This window comes from Protomyctophum parallelum (genome assembly GCF_964188405.1).
Source record: "Protomyctophum parallelum genome assembly, chromosome: 18".
In the NCBI taxonomy this organism is placed as follows: Eukaryota; Metazoa; Chordata; class Actinopteri; order Myctophiformes; family Myctophidae; genus Protomyctophum; species Protomyctophum parallelum.
Genome location: NC_139716.1, coordinates 29,359,800 through 29,376,850, shown reverse-complemented (window position 1 = coordinate 29,376,850; position 17,051 = coordinate 29,359,800). Strand labels below are relative to the sequence as shown.

The following is a 17,051-nucleotide window of genomic DNA, read 5'->3' as shown; positions in this document are numbered from 1 at the left end:
TAATACACATTATGTCAACCTCAGATACAGTGTACTGCAGTCCGATATCATCTTGTTTGGCAACAGACATAAAAACAAAACAAAAAAACACTACATCAAAGAACATATGTAATACATTATGTAAAAAAACAAAACCTGCTAATATTTTACCTACCGTACAATGTAAATATTTACACCAGATGTATTTTGACATTTTGAACAGCTAGTGGACGCGTGGTTCTTCTACTCACCCATTCACTTCTATCTGGTTTTTCTCTGTCACATGGTTACTGGGAATGAAACCTCTATTCCTGGGAGGAGACAGTAACACAGCGCGCACTCAGTCAAATCACTATTTGTTTATCAACTTTTAACTCTCTGACAATATACAAGTGCAACCAAATGCACCCGTGGTCAGTTTGGTTACATTTGTGCACTCATATTCTTTGTTAAATGAAGTGTTAACTTTATATTCTGTCACCATTTACAGAACAGGGTAACAATTTCATCCAACCAGGAGAGAGAACTTAATTCTGACATCGACTGGATGAAATTTGTTTCCCACCTGAAATGTATTTGCTGATTACTAACAAGCTGTAGAGACTGGGAGATTCCTGTTACTGCACAAACACACTGACTATAGCAATGATTACTATCAGAATATAGAGCTTTACATACAATTTTAACAATATCACTTAAACCACCTTTAAACCCTCAGGATTTTACTGTGCACGGAACACATTATTTCAATGTATATTTCTGTTTTATGAACCTTTTAGTTTGTTTGTAAAGCCGACTCTCTAAGTTGATGGACAGATGTTGGACCAGACTAAAGTTTGACATGCTGGAAGTGTGACGAATGTACAATCCAAAAATCCACTGGCGAATATTTTGCGTCAAACTGCATTGATGCCTCATTCATACGGTAACAAGACAATTCAGCCCATTTCTGTTTTCCTCCCAGAAGTTTCCCCAGTGAGGGGTGGGAGAGGCTGGACAGCAGACTGCTGGACTTTGAATTTCTCTAACTATAAACGTTCATGACAGCAGACAGCCTAAGTACAAATATAATTTATGAAAAGCTACTACAGTGTAGTCTGTTCACAGAAGTTGTTGTAGGATATGTGGGGATTATCTGTCGAGGTACCATTTGAGTGGGCAAAACCTTACATATTCTAAATAATACAAAATTGTTTATAGGGTCAATATAAGTAAAATAATATAGCCTTTCCACAGGAGTATCTTTTTATATTTTTCCAAAAATAATACAAACAGCCAATAGCATATTACAAAGTTATCCCCCTCACTGGTGAAAATTCCGGGAGGAAAAACGGGCAAGCACCGGGGTGAGTTGTCCAGTATTCATTCATACATAGACCCATGTAGTATGCGACCGAACCACTTGGCCCTGAGGAGTCGGACCCCCTAAAATAAAGAAATGTGTTTTCCTAAAATCTGCCTCATGGTGGCGCTATAACAGGCAGATGTGAAAAATGCAGGGCAAAGGTTTTTCCTTGGCTTCTAGGGAGTGCACATACAAAGTTGTACACAGATCGGTGCAGTTATAGGTAATAACAGGAGTTGGCCTGTTATAGCGCCACCGTGAGGCTGTTCTGCATTTTCATCAGCCTATAGTGGGAATATGTGTATAATTTAACACCAATTGCACGCTGTGTTCATGATTTGCGGCATTTTGTTTGAAAGGAACCAATCCTGCGAGCTTTGGAAGCCAATCTTAGCCAATCGGGATAGAATATGGGAAATGGAACAGATGGGCAGAGGTTAGTCGTTGTTGGCATCCAGGGAGTGTGTGTGTCGGAGATTAGCTGTACACAGACGGACGGACACACACGGAAGGACGGACGGACGGACGGACGGTGGAGACAATACAAAATACATGAACCTGGGGAATAGCGCCTTCTAGCGATATTGACGTCAGACTTCGGTGCTCTATACAAATAATAATAGAACGGATCTTAGATCAGCCTACTGTACCCATGTGCGTCCTGAGCATTCCACCACAGCTGGTCTTGTTTGTGTAGAATGATGTACTCTTCACCCTGTGGAACGCACGCACACACGCACGCACATACACATACACACACACACACACACTTTATCTACTGCATTGCAGTTACAGTGTGAGCACCTTTAACTTGAACAGGTCAAAGTGCAGTACAGGTTAAAACAAAGCAGTGTGTGTGTGTGTGTGCGTGTGTGTGTGTGCGTGCATGCTGCGTACCCGTTTCAGTGTCAGGTCTGTATTCTCTTTGGCTGTGAAGTCGTACATAGCAACCACCCTTAGCAAGCCTTCACCATCATCATTTTCATAATCCGGTGGAGGGGGAGGGGGGGGTGCTCTCCTGTTGGACTTGTTAGTCTGACACGCACGCACGCACGCATGCACGCACACACACACACACACACACACACACACACACACACACACACACACACACACACACACACACACACACACACACACACACACACACACACACACACACACACACAATGCTTTAAAAATGCAATTGACAATTGCACAATTGAGTGTTTGAGTAGATGCCCGTCCAGAAGTCTCGCAAGACGAGATTTCACCCGTGATTTGTGTAGAGTTTGAGTATTGTGAACAACAGATATCTACAAAAAGAAAATAATAAAGCAATAAAAATAAGTGATTTACTGCACAAATCCCACAAATCAAAGTTATTTATATACAGTAGCACATTTACAATGACCGAGGTCGAATCCAAAGTGCTGAACATGAACATATAAATGATGTAAATTAGCAAACGGAGCAGTTTATTTTTAAGCTAAAGCAAAAATAATAATAAATAAATGAACAAACAAACCGAATGAAGCCAAACAACATACAGTAGGCCTACACATCATACATGGTCAAGCAACATTAAAAGCCAGGGAGAAAGAATGGGTTTTTAAATATCACACCCGTGTGAAGTGTTATCATCTTACAACATCGAGGAGGGAATTCGGTATAGCTTGGAGCAGCTATAAATGATGTGATGTAATGATGATGTAAAACAAACGGTGTCAAAACAAACATTAAATTCTCTTTATTGTTAATGGCATTTAATGTTTGTGTTAGGGACAAGATGACATAAAATTTCCCTTCATTGTCAATGGCGTTCTTAAAACAAACATTGAACTAAAGACAAATAATTAAACCTGTATATAGGAGGGGGCTAGCACTCCTCAAAACACCCAGGGACTGGATCAGAGCGAATGGGAAGAGGTAGGGCATTCCACATTGCGGGACCGGACCACGGCAAAGGCTCGGTCACCTCCAGTGACACATGAGGTTCCGGGCACAGTCAAGAGCAGCTGGTCAGCTGACCGCAACGCCACGCTCATGCTCTGAGGTGCGCTGGACTCGGGATGGAGTTATGAAAATGTTCACATGTACTTCATTATATAATATCAGATTAAGGTCAGAAAACACCTATAGTCTGGAATAATTATCCTTTAAACCCTTTATACTTTGTTGACCGGAGTGTCCCAGGGTTCTGTACCTGGCTCTCTCCCCCCCCCCCCCACCCCTCTACACCAAATGTATTCTACAAGCACATCTGCTATTCTTGCCTATTACGATAAGCCGCCCAAAAAAAAAAAAAGCCGACTCTAGGGTTCCTGTGGGTAAGTGACATCCAAATAAAAGGAGAGAGGTGAGAGCGAGAGAGAGACACACACAGAGAGAGAGAGAGTGTGTGCAGTTCAATGTCACACACACACACACACACACACACACACACACACACACACACACACACACACACACACACACACACACACACACCTTGTGTGGTACCCTGTGGGCGTGTCCAGGACGTCTCCTGCTACGAAAGCACAGAGAGGAGGCATTTCTCTCTACGTTCACACGGGCATTGATATCCCTGGAAACACATCCACCAATCAGTCACTATATGAATCAATAACTATACAATTATTGATTAACTATCAATAAATAAATAAATCTGTGTGTGTGTGTGTGTGTGTGTGTGTGTGTGTGTGTGTGTGTGTGTGTGTGTGTGTGTGTGTGTGTGTGTGTGTGTGTGTGTGTGTGTGTGTGTGTGTGTGTGTGTGTGTGTGCGTGCGTACCTGCTTTGGAATGCACAGCAGCAGAGTGTGGCATGATCTTCTGAATGGAAGACAAACGAGAAGTCAGCAAGATCAGATATTTTGGAGAAAAAAAGTCTATTTGGGGATCTTTGGCGCTAAACGTTTGAGAACAGACAGTAGACAGCACTATAATTGTATTGTATATAGTCATAGCACGCCATAGTACATATGTATAGCATAGTAGTGAATATGTATAGTTTATTATGTATAGTGTATGTATAGTTTCATCATATAGATATTCCACTGTTACCTTCTTAGCTTACGCATGTCTCATGATAAATGCTTTTATGTGATGTATTCCCATGCTTTTGTTCTTGCTTAAATGTAAATCGCTCTGGATTAAGAGCGTCTGCTAAATGCCTAAATTGTAAATTGTAAATTGTAGAACTACTGTGCTAGGCCTAGGGCACTGGTCATGGGTCAATTTTTATGGGTCACGACTTGAGTAAAAATCCCAATTTATTTTCCTATATAAAAACATAAATAAAAAATACATAATATAAATTACAGGTAACACCTGTTCTCAACCAACAGAGGAGCCCACGAAGCTGAAGGTCTTTGCTAGTCTAGTTTAGTTTTCATTATTATTAGTGTTATAAAGTTTTAGTTTTGTATTGTAATACGGATTAGTCTGGGGCTCAATTCAACAAGGTCAGAAATAGCAAATAGCAAAAATAGCCGAACTACAGTGTTGTGAGCTTGTAGATCGGCCATTTGTCACAGATACATTATCTATGATCTTAGTTACGCTGTAGTTTTAAATACATTTTATGTCAGTTGTTATTTTATGTTAGATGGGTATTTTATATCCGTTCATGATTTTTGGAGCATGTGACGCTGCATCTACACATGCACACACACACATGCCACACTTTACAAAGTGAGGCCATTATGTTAACCTCATTTGACTTCTGTTTTATATTAACTTTAACTTATTTTCAAATGTCCCTTTTAGCCTTAATGTGTGTATACACAAATACACGTGCGTGCGTGAGTGTGTGCGTGCGTGCGTGCAATCTTACCTGAATGAATCATGGCTGTCTCTCCTCTCGTCTTTTCTGTTCTTCTCCTTCAGGTCTTCCTCTCCCTCCTCATATCCTCCCCTGCTCTACCGTTCCATCCATCCAGGGCGAGAGAGAGAGAGAGAGAGAGAGAGAGAGAGAGAGAGAGAGAGAGCGAGAGAGAGAGAGATGGAGATTCTACAGCCAGGTCAGTGGAGAGGAGAGCGAGAAGAGTGGGTGAAGGAGGTGACACACAACAGAGAAGAAAGCTAGGAGTTGCAAGAAGAGTGGGTAAAGGAAGTGTAGAATGAGAGAGATACAGAAAGAGAAACCGAGAGAGGGGGGCGAGAGAGAAGAAAGGAAGTTACAACGTGAATAGAATAAACCACATCCGAGCCTCTGATTCAGTACATAAGAGGAAAACACGTAGCCCCTACTGTATACAGCTGTGGTTCTCAACCTTTTCAGGCGTGACACCCCCAAAATATATATTTTTTCACAGAAGATATTGTATAGTGAAAACAGGAGGGGGCCTAGTATAAAGCCCTGACTAAACTATATCTAAAGCCTAAAGGCCAGTCGACTCAAGTCAACACCAATGCAACATGCAACTTCTTGCAACCATTATCCCCAATGGCAGTTGCAATGAGTTGCATTGGTGTGGAATGGCCTTTAAACTGTTTTGTTAAGGAGTTGAGACTATAGCTTCATTGATGCGGTCTGGCTAAAGATGTGCTCATATAAACTTTATGTTATAAATGGTAAATGGTAAATGGTGCATTTATATAGCGCCTTTATCCAAGGCGCTTTACATAGATTGTGCATTACATTCACCCATTCATACACCGATTGCGGAAGCATATCATTTTTCAAGAAATAACCGTTCATCAAAACAAAAAAAAATAGAAAAAATAAAACATAACTATTCAAATCAACTCAAAAATCAGCAAAAACAACAACATGTTTAGCTATATTACAAACTGTGTTAGTGTTAGTCAAAGACAAAGTTAGTCAAGAGAGAGAAACAGAGAGAGGGGGGGGGGGGGCAGCTTAGTACAAATGGATCAAATAATGACGATTTCACTCTGTGCATGTGCTTTTTACCCTCTGTTTTGATGTCTACTCAATACAAATGGTAAAACATGGTAAATGGTGTATTTCATACACCGATGGCAGAGGAAACCATGCCTGGCACCAGCCTGCATCGAACTTGGAACCTTGAGGTTCACATCTGGCCAGTGGCCACTATACCCCTGAGCCACCCAACTGTAATATATTTATTCAATGTACTCCCCTTGAGTAAGTTGAGTCCCCTCTTGAACACATGTAATAAATCATGTCAGTCAGTCAGCCTGTCTGTCTTCCCATTGTACATGTACACTACAGTATGTGTCAGTTCACACATTATTTTATTTTGAGCAACATGGCCTCTAGGGGTCGCTACCAGCTCTGACATCCATAAAATATGAACGTATTCATTGTTACGAGTTGTCTGAGGGCTCCGTCTTTTGAGCTAATTTAGAACTTCCTGTCTGAGAGCTAGCTAATTTAAGACATCCGGTTGCCTTCGGAATAAAATAAGGTTATTTAATTAATAATTATTACATTACATTATTAGTATTATTATTACATTACAGTTATTGTAAAGACACACATTATGTTTCTGTGTAAAAATAAGTAATTAAATAACATCAAAAAGTTATCTAAATGGATAAATGCTATTCACTGGAGTGAATATTCTATTATATTCTAAAAACTACTTATAAATCCTAAAGCCTTGTTTATACTTCACTGTGCAACGGTCCTATGCTGGACAATAGCAGATATGCAAACTCACAGCACATCTCATTCAAGACACTGAACTTGCAGATCTGCCATTTTTGAACACACTATAAAGTTAACCATTTATCATGCTGCTCTACGTGGCACTGCATTCTGTGACATTAAACCAAATGGCATTTTCCACTCTATGACACTACTGTTCTACATTTTTGTCTAATAAAATAGGCTATTAATTTAATCAATCAAACTGCATTAACTAACAGAGATACTACTAACCAAGCTATCCATGTCAACATGCTCTATAGGAGTCTCAATAACAGGTATAAGTAACGTTTAATGTTTAGTAATGTTTAATGTAGCAGAAGAGGCCATTCGTTGAACAGAGTTTTGCACAATTTTAATCACATCACAGGGCTGTCTGCTTCATGTAATATCATTAAAAGTGTTGTTGGTGACAGCTATATGAGTTGGAAGCATTAAGACCCATTTTAACCCTCAATGGCTTCCTTTCTGACAAATAACGTTATTGTAAAAAAAAAAAAAGATTCACGCGTTCTGATGTACCTTTTTTGCATTAGAAGCGGATGGGACCAAGGGACCCGGATGTAACGTAAGAGGACTACAATAGATTCGCGGTTAAATCTCGCGGGCGTGGCCTCACACCGGAAGGAAGTGCCGCCGCCCTCAAATACGGAAGAGACGCGTGGAGGTAGGTTTGGTCAGTGTTTGTTTGGAACGTGCCACGTCACCATCGCGGGTCCGTCTTCGGAGCAAGTAAGTGATTAAATGTTATTTAATACTTAACGCTGTTGTTGTTTGTGTGTTCAAACGTCTATCACTTGAAGTTACTTGTTATGATGTTTATATATGATGTTTGTACGAAACTGTAAAACAGTGTTTCAGTAGCCAATGGTTAGTGTCGAAGGTTTATAAACAACTATGCCCGGCCTCAATGTTTACTAACCGTCGACAGTACCCACTCGACTACCGAAACACGGCTTTAAAGAGTAGTATTTACATATCTAAACACAACAAGTAACTTCAAAAGTGATAACATGTTTGAGCCACGGACCACCATTTCACATTAATAGACTCTCACAATGGTGGTCAGTGGCTCAAATGGGTCTGAGAGACTAGATGGCCTCAAATGGTGGTCCGTGGCTCAAACGCTGAATAAATAATCGACTAGAGGTGAAAATAGTATTGTTTGGTAGGTAAAAGGACAAACATTCTGTGAAAATTGGCACGAAGCAACAAACATTCTTTGAAATTGGTGGGAAACGATCCCGGGCACTCATGTTAACAAAGCTCAGTCACTAACCACTATGCTACAATCAGCATTATATAATCAAAGGATCAAAAGTAGCAATCTTCTACATTCTCTAATTGTGTAGTTTTTTTGGAAATTAAGCAGATGCTTAACAACAATTGAACTATTGAGAGTGTAAAGATCTACTATTGGGGTCAATTTGGTTACCTAAATTAAATTGCTCTGTATTGTGACAGTAATCATTGCTATAGTGTGTGTTCAGTAACAGTGTTAAATAGCTCTATAGTGTGACAGTAATCATTGCTATAGTGTGTGTTCAGTAACAGTGTTAAATAGCTCTATATTGTGACAGTAATCATTGCTATAGTGTGTGTGTTCAGTAACAGTGTTAAATAGCTCTATATTGTGACAGTAATCATTGCTATAGTGTGTGTGTTCAGTAACAGTGTTAAATAGCTCTATATTGTGACAGTAATCATTGCTATAGTGTGTGTTCAGTAACAGTGTTAAATAGCTCTATAGTGTGACAGTAATCATTGCTATAGTGTGTGTTCAGTAACTTGCAACACAGCAGCCAAGTATATGCAGAACACATATACACGCATTTGACATAACACAAACAACAAGACAATTTACATACATAAAGACATGAAGAAAAGAGCAATATCCACCGCTTAGATTATCCTGTGGCTACTACAACTCCTGATTAAACCCTTTTCTATTTATTAAAGAGCTGGAGAGACAGGAATATTCCTGTTACTGAACACACACTATAGCAATTATTACTGTCACAATAACTTTGTACTTTTGCTACTGATGTTTGTGTGCAACATTTGAGCTGGTGTCAAGTCACCTTAATTCAAGTGATAGATTATATACAGGGGCATGCCATATGGTCTACCTGCACAGCCTTTGTGATTACTGGTAGATCACGATGTACCTTTTGGGCACCCCTGCAATACAGGATTCCTGTCCAGAATTGTTTTTTATTAAATATAGAGGGTTTAAGTGTAGGGTTTGTCATGTTGGTGTTCTCTATAACTTTTCGTCCTGGGCATGACGTTAAACTGTCCAGTGTAACTCCAAGTTACATGGGGTGGGTATGGTTTGAGAGTTTGTGATGCTCAGTTCTTTTTTTGCGTCTCGGTTCCTCAGGTGGAAGCTGCATAGTTGGGTTTTTGATGGGTTGGGTTTCAAGTGGCTGGTCGTTTGTTTAGATATTGAAAAGGAGGGGGGCGAGCGCGCTACCTTGTGGGAGGCCGTTCTTTTCGGCTTTCCATTTACTCCTCTGGTCATTTAACTGAACATAGAAGCGCCTGTTGTTGAGCAGGCTTTTCCTGACCATTGTGCGGTGTTGGACAGTGTCGTAGGCAGCAGAGAGATCTCTGAATGCTGCTCCAGTTATTTGTTTCCCCTCAAACCCATCCTCAATGTGTTGGGTGAGGTTGAGCTCTGTCCAGCACAGGAGCGGCTGGGACGGAAACCAGCTTGGTCTTTAGTCAGCTTGGTATCTATGAGTGGCAACAAGGCGTTGGAGTAGCAGCTTCTCATATAGCCTTGTAGGTGATGCAGAGGGAAATGGGTCGGTAGCTCTTTGTGGATAATGGGTCTATGCCAGGTTTAGGGATTGCAACCACGTTGGCCTTTTCCCAGACAGAAGGGATGGTTTTCTGTGCTATGCATGTGTTCAGCATCCCCACAAGCCAGGTCTTTGCGTTGGGTCCCAGGTGCTGTAACATTTCTGCCAGTAGGTCATCAATCCCTGCTGCTTTTCCGGGTTTCAACTTTCCCATTGCAGTTTCAAGTTCTTCTAGGTCGAAGGGTTTGGTTTGAGGGCTGGCTGATTGTGGTTGGTCTGATACCACTGTGCGATGGTATTCTCCTGTGGGTCGGTGGCGGTCTTGGTCACAACTGGTGGCCAACAGTTGTAACCAACACCGCCACCGACCCACATAGAATACCATCGCACAGTGGTATCAGACCAACCACAATCAGCCAGCCCTCAAACCAAACCCTTCGACTTAGAAGAACGTGAAACTGCAATGGGAAAGTTGAAACCCGGAAAAGCAGCAGGGATTGATGGCATACTGGCAGAAATGATACAGCACCTGGGACCTATCGCAAGGACCTGGCTTGTGGGGATGCTGAACACATGCATAGCACAGAAAACCATCCCTTCTGTTTGGAAAAAGGCTGGAGTAGTTGCAATCCCTAAACCTGGCAAAGACCCATTATCCCCGAAGAGCTACCGACCCATTTCCCTCCTCTGCATCACCTACAAGCTCTATGAGAGGCACTACAATTTCTGAACAGACTATATTTACATCAATATGTCTGGGTCCCCACCTACTCACTCAGGGTTGACGTGTCACACCTGCAGTGATGGGAGGGGCACCAAAATGTGGTATTTTGATTGTTTAATGGGGGCACTCCCTTAGTATAAAAGTGTATGTTTTGTGTACACATGACCTGATGAAGATCAAATGGATCGAAACGCTGTCAGTATTTCAACAAAGAACGTCTTTCTTATACCTGTGGTGTGCGGGCTCCATCCAATACCTACACCAGTTGTGATGCAACAGAGTTTGCTGTGACCGTTGTGAATTATGGGTGGTGTGGTTTTTGCCAAGACGGTGGATTGTGGCCCATGCCTTCCTGCTGTTATTTGACATGTTGGTGTTCTCTATATCTTTTCGTCCTGGGCATGACGTTAAACTGTTCCGTTCGAGAGGACCAGCGACCCTCGAATGTAAACGGCCACGAAAGGAAATTATGTGTGTGTGAGGTGTTCTCTATAGGTTGGGTTTCAGGTGGTTGTATTGTAGTAGCTTGACATTTCTTGGAGGGCACTTTCAAGGACAGACTCAATCTTCTGGAAGTCTGCTTGTTGGGTCGTAATGCAGAGGTTGTCGGCGTAGATGAAACGCTGGCATTAGGCATTGGGTAGTGGCTGGTCGTTTGTGTAGATATTGAAAAGGAGGGGGGCGAGCACGCTACCTTGTTGGAGGCCGTTCTTTTGGGCTTTCCATTTACTCCTCTGGTCATTTAACTGGACATAGAAGCGCCTGTTGTTGAGGAGGCTTTTCCTGACCATTGTGCGGTGTTGGACAGTGTCGTAGGCAGCAGAGAGATCTCTGAATGCTGCTCCAGTTATTTGTTTCCCCTCAAACCCATCCTCAATGTGTTGGGTGAGGTTGAGCTCTGTCCAGCACAGGAGCGGCTGGGACGGAAACCAGCTTGGTCTTTAGTCAGCTTGGTATCTATGAGTGGCAACAAGGCGTTGGAGTAGCAGCTTCTCATATAGCCTTGTAGCTGATGCAGAGGGAAATGGGTCGGTAGCTCTTTGTGGATAATGGGTCTTTGCCAGGTTTAGGGATTGCAACCACTTTGGCCTTTTCCCAGACAGAAGGGATGGTTTTCTGTGCTATGCATGTGTTCAGCATCCCCACAAGCCAGGTCTTTGCGTTGGGTCCCAGGTGCTGTAACATTTCTGCCAGTAGGTCATCAATCCCTGCTGCTTTTCCGGGTTTCAACTTTCCCATTGCAGTTTCAAGTTCTTCTAGGTCGAAGGGTTTGGTTTGAGGGCTGGCTGATTGTGGTTGGTCTGATACCACTGTGCGATGGTATTCTCCTGTGGGTCGGTGGCGGTCTTGGTCACAACTGGTGGCCAACAGTTGTAACCAACACCGCCACCGACCCACATAGAATACCATCGCACAGTGGTATCAGACCAACCACAATCAGCCAGCCCTCAAACCAAACCCTTCGACTTAGAAGAACGTGAAACTGCAATGGGAAAGTTGAAACCCGGAAAAGCAGCAGGGATTGATGGCATACTGGCAGAAATGATACAGCACCTGGGACCTATCGCAAGGACCTGGCTTGTGGGGATGCTGAACACATGCATAGCACAGAAAACCATCCCTTCTGTTTGGAAAAAGGCTGGAGTAGTTGCAATCCCTAAACCTGGCAAAGACCCATTATCCCCGAAGAGCTACCGAACCATTTCCCTCCTCTGCATCACCTACAAGCTCTATGAGAGGCACTACAATTTCTGAACAGACTATATTTACATCAATATGTCTGGGTCCCCACCTACTCACTCAGGGTTGACGTGTCACACCTGCAGTGATGGGAGGGGCACCAAAATGTGGTATTTTGATTGTTTAATGGGGGCACTCCCTTAGTATAAAAGTGTATGTTTTGTGTACACATGACCTGATGAAGATCAAATGGATCGAAACGCTGTCAGTATTTCAACAAAGAACGTCTTTCTTATACATGTGGTGTGCGGGCTCCATCCAATACCTACACCAGTTGTGATGCAACAGAGTTTGCTGTGACCGTTGTGAATTATGGGTGGTGTGGTTTTTGCCAAGACGGTGGATTGTGGCCCATGCCTTCCTGCTGTTATTTGACATGTTGGTGTTCTCTATATCTTTTCGTCCTGGGCATGACGTTAAACTGTTCCGTTCGAGAGGACCAGCGACCCTCGAATGTAAACGGCCACGAAAGGAAATTATGTGTGTGTGAGGTGTTCTCTATAGGTTGGGTTTCAGGTGGTTGTATTGTAGTAGCTTGACATTTCTTGGAGGGCACTTTCAAGGACAGACTCAATCTTCTGGAAGTCTGCTTGTTGGGTCGTAATGCAGAGGTTGTCGGCGTAGATGAAACGCTGGCATTAGGCATTGGGTAGTGGCTGGTCGTTTGTGTAGATATTGAAAAGGAGGGGGGCGAGCACGCTACCTTGTTGGAGGCCGTTCTTTTGGGCTTTCCATTTACTCCTCTGGTCATTTAACTGGACATAGAAGTGCCTGTTGTTGAGGAGGCTTTTCCTGACCATTGTGCGGTGTTGGACAGTGTCGTAGGCAGCAGAGAGATCTCTGAATGCTGCTCCAGTTATTTGTTTGCCCTCAAACCCATCCTCAATGTGTTGGGTGAGGTTGAGCTCTGTCCAGCACAGGAGCGGCTGGGACGGAAACCAGCTTGGTCTTTAGTCAGCTTGGTATCTATGAGTGGCAACAAGGCGTTGGAGTAGCAGCTTCTCATATAGCCTTGTAGGTGATGCAGAGGGAAATGGGTCGGTAGCTCTTTGTGGATAATGGGTCTTTGCCAGGTTTAGGGATTGCAACCACTTTGGCCTTTTCCCAGACAGAAGGGATGGTTTTCTGTGCTATGCATGTGTTCAGCATCCCCACAAGCCAGGTCTTTGCGTTGGGTCCCAGGTGCTGTAACATTTCTGCCAGTAGGTCATCAATCCCTGCTGCTTTTCCGGGTTTCAACTTTCCCATTGCAGTTTCAAGTTCTTCTAGGTCGAAGGGTTTGGTTTGAGGGCTGGCTGATTGTGGTTGGTCTGATACCACTGTGCGATGGTATTCTCCTGTGGGTCGGTGGCGGTCTTGGTCACAACTGGTGGCCAACAGTTGTAACCAACTGACAGGTGTCATTTAGGGCTGTGTCGACCAATTTGGTGTGACGTGATCGGCTCCAGCTTGAGCAGGCATACTCTGCTGTAGAGAAAGACAGGGCCATGGCAGTTGCACGGATTGTTTGTGGGTCTGCGCCCCACTTGGGAGTTCACTAGTTTTCACAGGATGTTATTGTGGGTGTTGACCGTGGCTTTTGTGTTCTCCAGGTGTTTTTTTGAAGAAGAGTGTCCTGTCCAGTGTAACTCCAAGATACATGGGGTGGGTATGGTTGGAGAGTTTGTGACCATCCCAAGTGACGCTCAGTTCTTTTCTCGCGTCTCGGTTCCTCAGGTGGAAGCTGCATAGTTGGGTTTGTGTGTCTTTCTTTTTCTGTCTTTCTTTCTTAGGACGGAGATCAAGGTAGACGCCATAGGAAGGCTCAACACTAGCCGATGCCCCTAGAGATCCATCCCAAAGCTTCCCTCAGGGAGCACAGCAAGCCAGCTAGCCAGCAAGCCTGCCCAGTCAGCCAACGCAGCCAGTCAGCTCCGCCAGTCAGCCAGTGTAGAAAGTCAGGCTGCCAAGCCAGAGCATATCAGCCCTTGCAGTCAGCCATTGCAGCCATACCAGCCTTGCTCAGTCAGCTCAGCCAGGCCTCTCTTGAGGCCTGGCTCTCTGTCTGCCTGGCCCGGTCTGCCCTGCCCTGCCTTGCAGCAACAGAACCAGCCTTTCTGGAAAGCCAGCCAGCTCAGAATGCGAGCTGAGCAAGCCAGTGCAGCAGCAAGCCCAGACTAGGTTACCGCAGCCTTACTGTGCAGCCACAGCCACTCAGTCTAGACCAGCAGGAGCTGGCCAGGCTCCAACCCTTGCAGCGCAGCCTTAGGCCGGACAGTCCCCCTGCCTGCACTTTGTTGCCTTCCTGGCCTGTCTGCCTGCCTAGGCGCCTCGGTCTTCCTGTCTGTCTGCCTTGGCCTGCCAGTCTGAAACTGGTTTAGACTAACTGCGTGCTTGCCAGCTGCGCTGGCTTGCTGAGCTCGTATTCTGAGCTGGCTGGCTTGCCAGCAAGGCTGGTTCTGTTGCTGCAAGGCAGGGCGGGGCAGACCGGGCCAGGCAGACAGAGAGCCAGGCCTCGAGAGAGGCCTGGCTGAGCTGACTGAGCAAGGCTGGTATGGCTACAATGGTTGACTGCAAGGGCTGATGTGCGCTGGCTTGGCAGCCTGACTTTCTACACTGGCTGACTGGCGGAGCTGGCTGGCTGCGTTGGCTGACTGGGCGGGCTTGCTGGCTAGCTGGCTTGCTGGACTCCCTGAGGGAAGCTTTGGGATGGATCTCTAGGGGCATCGGCTTGTGTTGAGCCTTCCAACGGCGTCTACCTTGATCTTCGTCCTAAGAAAGAAAGACAGAAAAAGAAACACACACACAAACTCAACTATGCAGCTTCCACATGAGGAAGGCAGGCAGGCACGCAGGCAGGCACAAGCTGCCTGCGTGCTTGCTTCGCCCTCCAGTTGCTGCTCCAGTTACTTGTTTTCCCTCAAACCCATCCTCAATGTGTTGGGTGAGGTTGAGCTCTGTCCAGCACAGGACGGGACGGAAACCAGCTTGGTCTTTAGTCAGCTTGGTGTCTATGAGTGGTATGAGGCGTTGGAGTAGCAGCCTCTCTTGTAGGTGATGCAGAGGAGGGAAATGGGTCGGTAGCTCTTTGAGGATGATGGGTCTTTGCCAGGTTTGGGGATTGCAACCACTTTGGCTTTTCTCCAGACAGAAGGGATGGTTTTCTGTGCCATGCATGTGTTCAGCATCCCCACGAGCCAGGTCTTTGCGTTAGGTTCCAGGTGCTGTATAATTTCTGCCAGTATGTCATCAATCCCTGCTGCTTTTCCGGGTTTCAACTTTCCCATTGCAGTTTTGAGTTCTTCTAGGTCGAAGGGTTTGGTTTGAGGGCTGGCTGATTGTGGTTGGTCTGATACCACTGTGCGATGGTATTCTCCTGTGGGTCGTGGCGGTGTTGGTTACGACTGTTGGCCACCAGTTGTGATGCAACAGAGTTCGCTGTGACCGTTGTGAATTATGGGTGGCTCCCTGAGGTCCTTGATCGCCATTGGGTCCAACAGTGGTCATTGAAGCGTGCACACACATGCACACATGCACCTACACACACAGGGGCACATGCGTATGCACACCTGGACCTTTAAATGAACAACAACACAAAAACTAAGGCACTGGTGTCGGACTTCTGGTTTACCGGAACGGGGTTCAACTCCCTGCAGTGCCCTGCTCAATGTGTTGTATTTCATTCATTGGTCCATGGTCTCAGGTCATTGAGCGGCGCGCTATAGTGTGCGATTCTTCATCATTGTTGAGGATTTTTTAAAGGTGAAAATCAAGGAAAAGCAAAAGGCTATAGTCCATGGTCACGGACCGCATACTGGTCAAGGTCATTTATACTGGTGAAGATCATTTACTAGTCTTCTAAAGGTCATTTATACTGGTGAAGATCATTTACTAGTCTTCTAAAGGTCATTTATACTGGTCAAGGTCAATTACTAGTCTCATGAAGGTAATTTATACTGGTCACAGTCATATACTGGTCACGGTCATTTCTACTGGTGAAGGTCATTTATACTGGTCAAGGTCATTTGTACTTGTCAAGGTCATTTATACTGGTCAAGGTCATTTACTAGTCTTATTGAAGGTAATTTATACTGCTCAAGGTCATTGATATTGGTCAAGGTCATTAAGTGGCACGCTATAGTGCGCGATTCTTCATCATTGTTGAGGATTTGAAAAAAGGTTAAATTGCAGAAAAGCGAAAGGCTAAAGTCCATGGTCACGGAGGGCATACTATAGTATGTTGTTTTTCTTTTTTTTGGTGGTGTGCGGGCTCCATCCAATAACTACACCAGTTGTGATGCAATAGAGTTTGCTGTGACCGTTGTGAATTATGGGTGGTGTGGTCTTTGCCAAGACGGTGGATTGTGGCCCATGCCTTCCTGCTGTTATTTGTCATGTTGGTGTTCTCTATATCTTTTCGTCCTGGGCATGACGTTAAACTGTTCCGTTCGAGAGGACCGGCGACCCTCGAATGTAAACAGGTGTTGGGACAGGGTCAGGTGTTGTCTTGATGCATCCTATGATGATGCCACAGGTGTCATTTAGGGCTGTGTCGACCAATTTGGTGTGACGGGATAGGCTTGTAGGTGATGCAGAGGAGGGAAATGGGTCGGTAGCTCTTTGGGGATAATGGGTCTTTGCCAGGTTTAGGGATTGCAACCATTTTGGCCTTTTTCCAGACAGAAGGGATGGTTTTCTGTGCTATGCATGTGTTCAGCATCCCCACAAGCCAGGTCTTTCCGTTAGGTCCCAGGTGCTGTATCATTTCTGCTAGTAGGTCATCAATCCCTGCTGCTTTTCCGGGTTTCAACTTTCCCATTGCAGTTTCACGTTCTTCTAGGTCGAAGGGTTTGGTTTGAA

General features: G+C 44.5%; 1 protein-coding gene across 4 annotated transcripts in view; it reads right to left on the bottom strand.

Annotated features, from left to right (window-relative positions):
* Window positions 1–5,248, bottom strand: part of txk (TXK tyrosine kinase) — a 17,258-nt gene extending 12,010 nt beyond the window's left edge. Inside the window, exons 1-6 of one of the 4 annotated variants that reach the window (XM_083788414.1) lie at window positions 5,139–5,248; window positions 4,096–4,132; window positions 3,794–3,890; window positions 2,222–2,359; window positions 1,975–2,039; window positions 231–290 (exon numbers count right to left, since the gene is read on the bottom strand). In XM_083788414.1, coding sequence (XP_083644540.1) covers window positions 231–290; window positions 1,975–2,039; window positions 2,222–2,359; window positions 3,794–3,890; window positions 4,096–4,132; window positions 5,139–5,151 — 410 coding nt within the window. In that variant the 5' untranslated portion in view covers window positions 5,152–5,248. Of the gene's footprint in view, window positions 1–230; window positions 291–1,974; window positions 2,040–2,221; window positions 2,360–3,793; window positions 3,891–4,095; window positions 4,136–5,138 lie in introns of all 4 variants that reach the window. The other 3 variants (XM_083788416.1, XM_083788413.1, XM_083788415.1) reach the window with 3 other exon arrangements.
* Window positions 5,249–17,051: the final 11,803 nt, after the last annotated feature.